We start from the raw sequence: 14,137 nt of genomic DNA, 5'->3' as shown, positions 1-14,137 counted from the left end.
ATACAGTATATATATACAGTATGTATGTATAAATATGTGTATATGTGTGTGTGTGTGTGTGTGTGTATTCAATTCCTTTACATTTTAATAAAATAGGTAAAACTAAATAATCCAGGGGCTGGGGGAATGACATAACTTTAAACTGAAGTTCTGTACTAATAAGAGAAGTGATGTCCCCTTTTGGCCTTCCTCTTTTCTTACTTGGGCTTGTTTTACATGAACTAATATAATATCTATCAAGGTCTAAATTATGTCTGGCCCACATTTCTAGTAGCAACAGAATGTCCAATTGGACCTAAACTGTAAAAGGAGTGATCTTTTGCATTAGATGTCCAGCAATATTCTGGATAATTAGGGAGAGGGAGCCTAAGGTAGAAGCTCTCTCAGTCAAGAAGACTGTTCTGTTTGTCCTTCAATATGAAGCCCATGATCTGACAACCTGTACTTGTGGGTAAGTCAAGATGGACTTAGCAGGTGTCATCAGTAAAAACTGCTGAGTTTCATTCACCATCATTGGGGAGTACATTGATTGTCCTTGGTATTGATCCCAGACAGTAGTTGTTTTCTGAAAGAAATTCATGTATGCATTGAAGTTTGGATCCATACAGAATATGAAATCAGGGTCAGACCTCCTAGGTTCTGAAACTGGAGGAGAGGCAGCTTGATCTCTAAATGTGGGATCAGTCAGCTCAATACAGGGTTGTAATTCTCATTCTGATCCCATGACATTCATAAAAGAAAAAGGAATTCCAGCTTCTGATTTTGCACATCATAAACTATAATTCACAATATTGGCCTCCAGCAAAAATACTAATGAAGATACAGTAAACTTTGGATATTAAGCTAATAATTGTGTTTACCGATACTCTGAGATTCTTAGAAATGCAGGCAGCTAAGAGGCTTAAGTGATCAATAGTACTGTAATAAAGGTTTAAAGCTGCATTTGTACTTTAGGAAATCCTGATTGGTTAGTAACATTTCTGGATATAGTCTATCTCTTTATATTTCTGCCAGTGAAGCCAGGTCCACAACTAGGGTCTGTGTCACCCGGGGCAAACATGGATTCAGTGCCCATTTTGGCGCCCCCCCAGCGCTCGTTTTGGCGGCCCCCCAGCCGGTGCCCGGGGCACATGCCCCACTTGCCCCCCCCCCCAGTTGCGGCCCTGAATGAAGCACTCCTTTTCCCTGCTACTTAACGTAGTTATGGATGTAAATACATAATCCTTGCAGTGCTATGTGGAATGAGTTCAGGTTTGCTGCATTTCTATGCATAAAGGATACAATCATTTCATTCCTGGATTCTGGCATTTTTCTCATCTGTCTAGTGAGGTTGGAGAAGGTGGGCCACCCTTGGGGAAATTACACATTAGATCTTCTAAGCTTTCTACTTGCTGCTAGGATAAGGCTTTCCAGTTGGGCTTCTATAATATACTGTAAAAACTCTAACATTAGACAAGACAAAAGAAGATTAAAGATGGGGCATGTTGGAAAAGATAGTAGGTTCACAGGATCCAAAGCCCTGCAGTTCCCAGAAATACATCCCTTGAATGCATGAAAAATTATGCAAACCCTAGAAGTGGCCATTTTTGGAGCAGGAACTTTTCTTAAGTAGTAGCTGTAACAGGCCAAATAAAGAGAAAAAGCTGACTCTACTCTCTGCTCTGCTATACAAGCTGGAAGAATGCAGTTCTTATACTCGGGTTTCTTCCACACGTTCCCCCGTAAGAGTGCTTTGGCCATGAACAGTTTTCTTATTACAAAGTTGGTTAAATTATAGGTTACATTTTTTTATATAAAGGGGCAAAAAAAGAAACACTGATGCAGGTTAAATAATTGTTTCATTTAGGATACGCCCACCTAAAAGAGTTCATAATTTCCCATTTTAAAACAGTTAATAACACTTAACTGTATTGAACAAAAGACTAATAGTTTTGATGCTGATAGTTTTGATTAAATTACTGTGGCCATTTCTCAGTACTTTCTCTCCAACTTTTAATCTATCACAAGCACAGAAAGAAAAACTTAAAGTAATCAGGAAGAGACTATCCTTTGATACTTCCACTCCCACTCCCATCCCCACCTCCATCCCCTTGGATCTGTGTCTGCCTATCAGTCTGCTGGCAGTTTGAAAGACAGAGGCGCAGGATGAGGGAGGGAGCGAAGTATGGAAAGGAAGCTTTCTGCGTTTGCTGCTTAATTAGAAGTAGAACCAACTACAGGCATGTGTGAAATCTGCTGGGATGACATGAGGAATTAATTTCTCAGCGGCAAGATAGAAATGTCATCTAACTGCTTTTTCTATATATTATTAATGACTGGATCAAATGGTAAGTATGCACCACATTTATTTACTGATTCTAGAAACTGCAATTTCATTACTCTTTGTAATTTAAAGCAAACAAGACTGATTATTCTCTGCTGAATTCCTGGTATTTTGAGGTATTTTTCAGAAATCTAAATGTTAGACACGTTCAGCAGTTTTTTACTCCATGGCAAAAGTACATAAGATCTTTACAACAAAACTGCTGTGTAAATGTACAGTCAGTACAAAATCAAGAATACAGCCTCAGCCTTCAAATCAGCTTTTGACTGAGTGCTGCATTCAGATTTCAGTGTTCTCCTTAAACTCTTACAAATCTTTCATTTGCTTTCAACTGATTTTTATTTAATTTTTTGCTTTTGGGCAGAACTTTGTTTAGTCATTTATTCTTATTATTCTCTATCAAAGCAGCATATATGCTCAGGGGGCTGAAGTACTGTAGTCAATACTTGAATAAAATAGTTTGCTATAGAAAGTCGTAATAAATGTCAGTGTGAGCTTCACTGACTTCTATAAAATTATGCTACTGTGAAAACAGATGTACAGGTTCTGCTGGAAAATGAAATTGTTTTGAAGGTCTTACAAGTAACTGATTCCCAATCTTTTTTGAGAGTAGTGCTTGGTAAATAGAAATGGACAACAAATTCCTTCAGCTGCATAATAGCCAATTGGATTTTGTTTTCATCTCAAGGAGTACTCAGATCTTCTATCCTCAACAGAAGATAAAATCCAATTGTCTCCCCCTCAGCCTCTTTCCCAGCCTCTTTAAAGCTATCTCAGCAATCCATACGGATGTACTGCAGGTACTGAAAGCCTCCATAGACATCTAAATATAATTTGGGGGCTAGCCTGCTAAATTGTTTACAGTGGGCAAAAATCTCTTTGTAATTTGCAGCTGATTAGCAAGGGTTTCTGATTTCCAATGGTTTAATACTAGAGTCCTGAATATGGTGCCCATGTGTGCCAGGGTACCTGCAGATACCTCTTTTGGCTATTAATAGACCCTAGCAGGTGACTTACCTTATCAGATTTTAAGATGTTTTTAAACAAAATTTGATTGTCTGCAACAAATCAAACTACCAGTCTCCAGCACTATCTTTATTTCTCTAGCTATTTATTTAAAGACAGCCACATTGTAAATGCTCCCAAGAGATGTCCTTAAAATTATACATGTGTCCCTATACCCAAAATTTGGATATCTTGATATCTGAATGGTTGGTCACATCTATGGGATGTATAGTCTTCATGTTCTAAACACAGGGTATGAAATATGTATTTGTATTTGTTATGGCTGAAATTTAGTGCCATATTTGTAGCTGATTTTCCATAAAGTCTTCCTATTTTAGCCAATAACAGCATACCCCCTCCCTTCATTTTGGGGGTGGGGGGAGTGCTTTCAGGTAAGTGTTGATTCCTGGTGACTGCCTGAACTGATCCCTGGACTAGTTTCCTTGGCAAAATTTCGGAAGCGGTTTGCCATTGCCTGCTTCCTAGAGCTGACAGAGAGTGACTGGTTCAAGCTCACCCAGCTGGCTTTGTGCCTAAGACAGGACTAGAATTCACAGTCTCCTGGTTTCTAGCCCGGTGCCTTAACCACTACACCAAACTGGCCCTCTTCCCCTTCATTTTAGATTAAAATATATTGCTTCTATGCTTTAAGGTGAACTTTGTACAGATTTGATTTATGATATTGCATATTTGTTCAAGTAAGGTCTGCTAAATGCCACTTTAGCTAAGATTGGGGTTATACCTTTTAATGTTCAAAACTCATGTTCAAAGCAATGAATCCTGCAGTTTTATTAATTGTTCATGGCTTTTAATATCAAGTCAGCTTGCTGTACATGTGTCTTCCCCCTTTTCTGAAGTCATTCAATTATTCATTTGCATGGCATAAAGAAAATATTAGATCATGTCATTATTATTATAACTTGTGCAAAATTAAACCAAATGTTAAGTACATTAAATGCTTTTATGCAAGATGTATGGTTATATTCCCAAAGAAAAGAGAGACAAACTAGATTGGAGAAGTGATGGAGTATTTATTAGCTATGAGCTAGGTTACAAAGGATACAGAATCCTTCATTCTACTACAGTTAAATTCTATAGTATGGTATACTATAATGATTTTTTTAAAAAAAGTATTAATGGAATGTCCGAAATCAATTAAGACATCCCAGTAGCAAAAAACAAAACGAAACACACTAACAGTGCAGTAGCAGACTGTGACCATGCAGTAGCCACAAGAAGAGATTCTGATTTTCAGTAGCAGTGGAGGACCTGAATAAAATAGAGACAAATTGAGTCAGAAGTAGGATGCTTGAGCAAAGCCTTCAAAGGGCCATTACCCAAAAGACTTCCTTTTCTAGTCCCAAAGAGGAAACACTAGGGCCCTCCCATGGCAGGATGCCACACACTAAAGCAGAAAAATGACTACAAGCTGTGAGAGGAGAGAACAAATCTCTTCACAAAAACAAAACATAGAACTACCAAAAGGAGAAAGACCTTTCAATACCCTCTTCTGCATCACCATCAAAGAACATGCGGAAGAGGGTATCCAACACTGCAAATCCAGACTAGCTGTCAAAGGATAGTCCTCAAAATATGATGATGATGATGATGTTGATGATGATGATACCTCTGCATCAATGGTGAAGCAACTATTACCTCAGTGTTGTTAGAGCAAGAAAAACCTGTTCAACATCTATGGGAAGAGAGTTTTCCCATAGGAGACATTAAGGAAGACATAAGTATGTGACAACCATGAAAAAGTAGTGCTGATGTGTAAGCTGCAAAAGAGCATTTAGGCTTAATGCAAACTGCTAGAGCCTGTACTGAAAAATGAAAGTATGTGTTTTTTAGACATTTTCTCACATAAGAAAAAAGATATACTCCAGATGAAAGGGTGAATGATTGACATATATCCGAATTTATCTGATTTTGTATGATAAAGATACAAAGTATAACCAAGGAATTATAAACCACTTAAACAAAAGAAAACTGGTAAAACCACTGGGAAAGGTATCTCATAATGCAGACTGAAACAAAAGAATATGGAAGCCTGTTCCTTATCCAGAAGCAGAAGATAATGGGCCTGATAGAGTGTCTTGGACAGACAGTGTGACAATGCAGAAATCCAGTGGAAATTATTTTTCTTAAAGGCAATAATGCCAGTTAGCCTCTGCAAAAGCAACAGTCAGTACAGAACAGCAATTAGAAAACTCATCTTTCTTGGTTTCTCAAGTGTAATAACATCAAATATTTCAGCAGCAGTACAAATACTGGGCAGAAAAATAAATGTGACAACAAAGAAAGCTTGAATTACAGGCAAAGAGTTAGGAAGGTATCTGAAAGGAATTGTTGATGTGAAATTGATGATCCTAGATTAGTAACTATATGAATCCCAAAGACAAGTGAAACTCTTATTTGCACTGCCCAGTTGTCCCATAACTGGAATAGGCCGACAACTGTTTCTGGAGGGAAGAAATGGGTTAGGTTAATCTCCCACTCACCATCAAAGTGACCTCAGAGTGGTTTTTTTATTCCTCCACTTTCAGAATACATTGCTCGTAGCTATATCTCCTCCTGTTTGTTTGGAATATAAGGCTTCTGTTGTTGCAGTTCATTGCCTATTTTGCAGTGGAAAGACAACCCCTTCAACTGAGTCAATGCTTACCATGCATTCTAACAATCTGTATTCCTCCCCTTACTAGCACTGCTAAAATAGCAGAGTGGTTATTATCTTTACAGAACAGGAGCAGCTTAAATGGTAAGTGCAGATATGCCCTAAGTCTACTAGAGATAAACTGTTCTATTATGGAGGAGGAGTTATCAGTTGGATTAGTAAGAAACAGCCAATTGTTGCCCTTTCCTCTACTGAAGCAGAAGACATATCTGCAAATTTGTTAATCTCATTAATAATATACATAAATTATATGTATATTACTTTTTATTTCACTTTTTCCTACCTCCCCTTGACTTTATTCTGCCTGTTCCAGTAATACCTTTCCAACCTTAGTTCTGATGTTTTTCATATAGATGCAAGATTATCCTAAACGCACCTTTAAATTATTTAGTTATTCAATGTTTATTAGTTAAGCTAAATCAATAAGAAGGTGGAATTTATATAATAGCATTATCTTAGAATAATATTTTCTTGGGAAAAAATGTGGATTAAGAGAGTCAGTTTGGTGTAGTGGTTAAGGCAGCAGGCTAGAAACCAGGAGACTGTGAGTTCTAGTCCCAGCTTAGGCACAAAGCCAACTGGGTGACCTTGAGCCAGTCCCTCTCTCTCAACCCTAGGAAGGAGGCAATGGCAAAATACTTCTGAAATCTTGTGAAGAAAACTGAAGGGACTTGTCCAGGCAGTCGCCAGGAGTCAAGACTGACTCAAAGGCACCAAAATAAAAATTATATATAAATTAAAAGAAATGGCTGGTGATTATTTTTTTTAATGCTTGTTATCTATAAGTGTTATTATTTCATAGGCAAAGTACAGCTTTCTCTCTGCACATGCTTGCTTCTCCTCTGTTTGTTAGTTTAATAAATATTCATTGGCTTTCTTTTTTCTCTTGAAAGTTAGCATTTGCCAACCAATTAATTTGTGTTTTGTAATGCAGATTTTGAAGTCTATATGCCTTACCTGTTAGCAGTCATAACTTTTGTTGTAATGCTGGGCTGTTCAGAAATCATGGAGGTGGGTGGGTACATCTGCATGCACATGTATTGCTAAACTCTGGAAATCCATGTATGCACCCAGAAATGTTGCTAACAACTCAATTTTAAACGATAACAATTAGAAGAAAATTTCAAAAAGTTTCCTTAGTTACACTTATTATCATGCAGATATATCTAAGATTGCAGTTGGAGGATCACTGCAAGTAATGTATGGTAAATAACATAATAAATAAATAGTAATGTATACTGTTTCAGTGGTAAATATGATACGCTTAACAGTTTGAACATCAACAAAGAAATGCTGAATGCTGAAATAGAAAAATAATTTAAATGAACTCTAGCCTCTTACTGATTTTTATTTTAAATAGTCCTTAATGCTGGTTCAAGCAATCATGACTTTGGACTTGGTGTCACATGCTCTCTTGGCTATTTCCCTTGTGGAAATATCACAAAATGTTTGCCTCAGCTTCTTCACTGCAATGGGATTGATGACTGTGGAAATAATGCAGATGAAGACAATTGTGGTAAGTTAACTAAGAGGATCATTGATTCTTGTGATAAATCCATCACACTCATGAAAACCACACAAAGGTAAGTCTTCCAATTACTTAGGGCACTTCCTTATTGTCACTGTTTTCAATCCCTAAGCCCTCAGAAGCAGTTTGAAAGTAATTCGTAATTGTCTTCCCTTTGTCAACATAATATTACAAAGCACAGGTGCATAATTTGTGATTTCATGGCCACAGACAGCCCCACAGGATCAAGAGTACCTCCTGAGTACTTCAAGATTGTATTGCCTACTAGTATCAGTCCCTGACATCACCGTCTCTTTCTATCTCAGTCTCCCACCTCCTCTGTCTGCAACATTCATTAATGTGTAATCATTAGAGATAAGTATATGAGAAAATTATTGGGAGGTGGAGTGGGGCAGGGGTTTACTTAGATTAATCTATTTTATTTTAAACTTGGATTAAAATAAAATTAATACATTATTCTATTTATTTTAAAGCTGGATATTAACTGGTAAAGGAAGCTGGATATTAACTGGTAAAGGGGTAGACATCGCTGTGGGTATGTTAAAATTTAGAGATAAATAATTACATTAGGGCAATAATATGAATATTTAGTTAACTGAATTTAATCTTCATCTATCATACACTTTTAAAATCTTTTATGGGACTATCTCCTTTTGCAGCTCACTCTGTTACAGAGAATTTCACCATTCTTAATTCACTTTTATGATCTGTATAACCATCACAACCAATTCATTCATTTTCTAAATTTTGGAAGTGAGCAATCTCTGGTACATGGGATATAACTTCCTTATATTAGTATAAAATAATATTTTATCATATTGCAGCATGATCTAATCCTTAGTTTTACATCAGAGCTAGCCATTGTGATTGACATATAATAACAGAAAGGAAGAACCAAATAAAACCAACACATGTGAATACAATAACCTGCCTCTTGCATTAGAATCTTTCACATTTTCTATAATTAAGGAGGAATTTAAAAACTATGTTTAAATTCACTGAAACTTTGTGAGATTTGTGGGAGTTCACTTTTTAACCTTTTGTCCCAAACAAGGGGGGAAAGCAGCCTGCTTTGTATATCAGTGATTGTTATGCCTGTTTGCTTCCTACCACTGAGTAATGGCTTGAGGAAAGAGTCAACACCTGTAACTCTTCACAGTGGGGACGAACTAAGTGTTACAAGTAATGGATTCATTTTTGTGTTCTAGCAGCACATGATCTCAGATGAATCAGTCAGCCTTGAGACTGCCCTTTTTTTTAACCCTCCTAGACAGTGCAAAGGAGGCTGGGAGCCTGTAACTGCCTTCTACTACCTGCATTTTAAATAGCTGTTGGTCTGGAGGGATTTTTATACATACATAAAATGTCTGTGGTGAGACAATCAGGATTGGTGCCACTGTAGACAAGGCTGGGAGGAGTCATATCCATTCCATCAATTTCTCCCCTTTTTCCATACTCTTTATTGTTGGAGGGGGGTAAGAACTAAAATGATCATAGAGACTGAGTGCCTGCAAGAGCCCCATTTTCAGAGGGGCAAACAGAGTCACAGATGTTGGAAAGGATGGTTTGCATAACCTGAGGAATTACAGTAGTAAGGAGTTAGCTTAGCGCCAAACCAGCCTGGGTGTGTTTAGAGCTAAAACTAAACATTTCTGGCATTCATATAGAATCAATATATGCACATGCAGTGTGGCTTGTGCTCAGAGAGCTGAAGGTGTAATCTAGATTGTCAAATCCAACCTCCTACCAGGTTGGATTCAACTATCAAATATTCCCAAGAAAAGTCTATCCATCTTGTCTTTGAAAACATCCCAAGACATTTTGTTTCAAACTTTCACCTTTGAACATATTGCCAAAAATGGAACAAAAAAGGTCCAACTTTACTAGTTTCCAAAGAACAGAAAGTAGGAGAAACTGTATTAGTGCTATTTTATGAAAAAATAAAATACATTTTCACAATGTAATGCTACAATGTATTTGGGGATTGAAATACATTACACCATATTTTACTTGAAAGAATCATTTAAGGCAATCCTCCCATAAAAGGAGGAATAAATAAAAAATAAACACAGAAAAAAAATCCTATGTGTTTTTAAGTGACGGCCTTTTGCTTTTTAATGGATTGCTTAATGTTTCAATTTTCAAAAAGTTCTAAATACAGCAAAATTCCTTTGCTGCTATATAGTTGCTTGTTGTTGTTTATTCGTTTAGTCGCTTCCGACTCTTCGTGACTTCATGGACCAGCCCACGCCAGAGCTTCCTGTCGGTCGTCAACACCCCCAGCTCCCCCAGGGACGAGTCCGTCACCTCTAGAATATCATCCATCCATCTTGCCCTTGGTCGGCCCCTCTTCCTTTTGCCTTCCACTCTCCCTAGCATCAGCATCTTCTCCAGGGCGTCCTGTCTTCTCATGATGTGGCCAAAGTATTTCAGTTTTGCCTTTAATATCATTCCCTCAAGTGAGCAGTCTGGCTTTATTTCCTGGAGGATGGACTGGTTGGATCTTCTTGCAGTCCAAGGCACTCTCAGAATTTTCCTCCAACACCACAGTTCAAAAGCATCGATCTTCCTTCGCTCAGCCTTCCTTATGGTCCAGCTCTCGCAGCCATATGTTACTACAGGGAACACCATTGCTTTAACTATACCAACCTTTGTTGTCAGTGTGATGTCTCTGCTCTTAACTATTTTATCGAGATTTGTCATTGCTCTTCTCCCAAGGATTAAGCGTCTTCTGATTTCCTGACTGCAGTCAGCATCTGCAGTAATCTTTGCACCTAGGAATACAAAGTCTTTCACTGCTTCTACATTTTCTCCCTCTATTTGCCAGTTATCAATCAAGCTGGTTGCCATAACCTTGGTTTTTTTGAGGTTTAGCTGCAAGCCAGCTTTTGCACTTTCTTCTTTCACCTTCATCATAAGGCTCCTCAGTTCCTCTTCGCTTTCAGCCATCAAAGTGGTATCATCTGCATATCTGAGATTGTTAATATTTCTTCCAGAGATTTTAACTCCAGCCTTGGATTCCTCAAGCCCAGCATGTCGCATGATGTGTTCTGCATACAAGTTGAATAGGTAGGGTGAGAGTATACAGCCCTGCCGTACTCCTTTCCCAATCTTAAACCAGTCCGTTGTTCCGTGGTCTGTTCTTACTGTTGCTACTTGGTCGTTATACAGATTCTTCAGGAGGCATACAAGATCACTTGGTATCCCCATACCACTAAGAACTTGCCACAATTTGTTATGGTCCACACAGTCAAAGGCTTTAGAATAGTCAATAAAACAGAAATAGATGTTTTTCTGAAACTCCCTGGCTTTTTCCATTATCCAACGGATGTGGCAATTTGGTCTCTAGTTCCTCTGCCTTTTCTAAACCCAGCTTGTACATCTGGCAATTCTCGCTCCATGAACTGCTGAAGCCTACCTTGCAGGATCTTGAGCAGTACCTTACTGGCATGTGAAATGAGTGCCACTGTTTGATAGTTTGAACATTCTTTAGTGTTTCCCTTTTTTGGTATGGGGATATAAGTGGATTTTTTCCAATCTGATGGCCATTCTTGTGTTTTCCAAATTTGCTGGCATATAGCATGCATTACCTTGACAGCATCATCTTGCAAGATTTTGAACAGTTCAGCTGGGATGCTGTCGTCTCCTGCTGCCTTGTTATTAGCAATGCTTCTTAAGGCCCACTCAACCTCACTCTTCAGGATGTCTGGCTCTAGCTCACTGACCACACCGTCAAAGCTAACCCCGATATTGTTATCCTTCCTATACAGGTCTTCTGTATATTCTTGCCACCTTCTCTTGATCTCTTCTTCTTCTGTTAGGTCCTTGCCATCTTTGTTTTTGATCATACCCATTTTTGCCTGGAATTTACCTCCAATGTTTCTAATTTTCTGGAAGAGGTCTCTTGTCCTCCCTGTTCTATTGTCTTCTTCCACTTCCGCGCATTGCTTGTTTAAAAATAATTCCTTATCTCTTCTGGCTAACCTCTGGAATTTTGCATTTAATTGGGCATATCTCCCCCTATCACTGTTGCCTTTTGCTTTCCTTCTTTCTTGGGCTACTTCTAGTGTCTCAGCAGACAGCCATTTTGCCTTCTTGGTTTTCTCTTTCTTTGGGATGTATTTTGTTGCTGCCTCCTGAACAATCCTGCCAACTTCTGTCCAGAGTTCTTCCGGGACCCTATCTACTAAGTCCAGTCCCTTAAATCTATTCTTCACCTCCACTGCATATTCCTTAGGAATATTAGTGAGCTCATATCTAGCTCTTCAGCAAAGGATCGTTACCTTGTCGTGGTGCTGGAGCTTGAGCACCTCAATGATGCCATGAGCTAAACCGTGAAGGGCCACCCAAGACGGGAAGGTCATGACAGAGAGGTCAGACTAAATGCGATCCCTGGGGAAGGTAATGGCAACCCACCTCAGTATTCTTGCCGTGAAAACTAAATGGATCAGTACAACCAGAGATATGTCGGTATACCATCGGAAGATGAGACCCCCAGGTCGGAAGATGGTCAAAATGCTACTGGGGAGGAACAGAGGATGAGCTCAACTAGCCCCAGACGTGATGACGCAGCTAGCTCAAAGCCGAAAGGACGGCTAGCAGCCGACGGTGCTGGTGGTGAACAGCGAATCCGATGTTCTAAGGATCAACACACAATCGGAACCTGGAATGTAAGATCTATGAGCCAGGGCAAATTGGATGTGGTTATTGGTGAGATGTCAAGATTAAAGATAGACATTCTGGGCGTCAGTGAACTGAAATGGACTGGAATGGGCCACTTCACATCAAATGACCACCAGATCTACTACTGCAGACAAGAGGACCACAGAAGAAATGGAGTAGCCTTCATAATTAATAGTAAAGTGGCTAAAGCAGTGCTTGGATACAACCCAAAAAACGACAGAATGATCTCAATTCGAATTCAGGGCAAGCCATCTAACATCACAGTGATCCAAATATACGCCCCAACCACAAATGCTGAAGAAGCTGAAGTAGAGCAGTTCTATGAGGATCTGCAGCACCTACTGGACAACACACCTAAAAGAGATGTTATTTTCATCACAGGAGACTGGAATGCTAAGGTGGGCAGTCAAATGACACCTCGAATTACAGGTAAGTATGGCCTGGGAGAACAAAACGAAGCAGGACACAGGCTGATAGAATTTTGCCAAGACAACTCAATGTGCATAACAAACACTCTCTTCCAACAACCTAAGAGACGGCTTTATACATGGACTTCACCAGATGGACAACACCGAAATCAGATTGATTACATCCTTTGCAGCCAAAGGTGGCGGACATCTGTACAGTCGGTAAAAACAAGGCCTGGAGCTGACTGTAGTTCAGATCACGAACTTCTTCTTGCACAATTTAGGATCAGACTAAAGAGATTAGGGAAGACCCACAGATCAGCTAGATATGAGCTCACTAATATTCCTAAGGAATATGCAGTGGAGGTGAAGAATCGATTTAAGGGACTGGACTTAGTAGATAGGGTCCCGGAAGAACTCTGGACAGAAGTTGGCAGCATTGTTCAGGAGGCGGCAACAAAATACATCCCAAAGAAAGAGAAAACCAAGAAGGCAAAATGGCTGTCTGCTGAGACACTAGAAGTAGCCCAAGAAAGAAGGAAAGCAAAAGGCAACAGTGATAGGGGGAGATATGCCCAATTAAATGCAAAATTCCAGAGGTTAGCCAGAAGAGATAAGGAATTATTTTTAAACAAGCAATGCGCGGAAGTGGAAGAAGACAATAGAATAGGAAGGACAAGAGACCTCTTCCAGAAAATTAGAAACATTGGAGGTAAATTCCAGGCAAAAATGGGTATGATCAAAAACAAAGATGGCAAGGACCTAACAGAAGAAGAAGAGATCAAGAAAAGGTGGCAAGAATATACAGAAAACCTGTATAGGAAGGATAACAATATCGGGGATAGCTTTGACGGTGTGGTCGGTGAGCTAGAGCCAGACATCCTGAAAAGTGAGGTTGAGTGGGCCTTAAGAAGCATTGCTAATAACAAGGCAACAGGAGACGACGGCATCCCAGCTGAACTGTTCAAAATCTTGCAAGATGATGCTGTCAAGGTAATGCATGCTATATGCCAGCAAATTTGGAAAACACAAGAATGGCCATCAGACTGGAAAAAATCAACTTATATCCCCATACCAAAAAAGGGGAACACTAAAGAATGTTCAAACTATCGAACAGTGGCACTCATTTCACATGCCAGTAAGGTAATGCTCAAGATCCTGCAAGGTAGACTTCAGCAGTTCATGGAGCGAGAATTGCCAGATGTACAAGCTGGGTTTAGAAAAGGCAGAGGAACTAGAGACCAAATTGCCAATATCCGCTGGATAATGGAAAAAGCCAGGGAGTTTCAGAAAAACATCTATTTCTGTTTTATTGACTATTCTAAAGCCTTTGACTGTGTGGACCATCACAAATTGTGGCAAGTTCTTAGCGGTATGGGGATACCAAGTCATCTTGTATGCCTCCTGAAGAATCTGTATAACGACCAAGTAGCAACAGTAAGAACAGACCACGGAACAACAGACTGGTTTAAGATTGGGAAAGGAGTACGGCAGGGCTGTATACTCTCACCCTACCT

The 14,137-nt window shown here is 39.2% G+C and overlaps 1 protein-coding gene across 1 annotated transcript in view; it reads left to right on the top strand.

Moving 5' to 3' along the window:
- Positions 1 to 2,202: 2,202 nt before the first annotated feature.
- Positions 2,203 to 14,137, top strand: part of RXFP1 (relaxin family peptide receptor 1) — a 44,151-nt gene continuing 32,216 nt past the window's right edge. The window contains exons 1-2 of the mRNA XM_063309644.1: positions 2,203 to 2,327; positions 7,363 to 7,518. Coding sequence (XP_063165714.1) covers positions 2,279 to 2,327; positions 7,363 to 7,518 — 205 coding nt within the window. The 5' untranslated portion in view covers positions 2,203 to 2,278. The remainder of the gene's footprint in view (positions 2,328 to 7,362; positions 7,519 to 14,137) is intronic.

This window comes from Candoia aspera, chromosome 8, assembly GCF_035149785.1.
Source record: "Candoia aspera isolate rCanAsp1 chromosome 8, rCanAsp1.hap2, whole genome shotgun sequence".
In the NCBI taxonomy this organism is placed as follows: domain Eukaryota; kingdom Metazoa; phylum Chordata; class Lepidosauria; order Squamata; family Boidae; genus Candoia; species Candoia aspera.
This window is presented reverse-complemented; position numbering and strand designations above follow the sequence as displayed.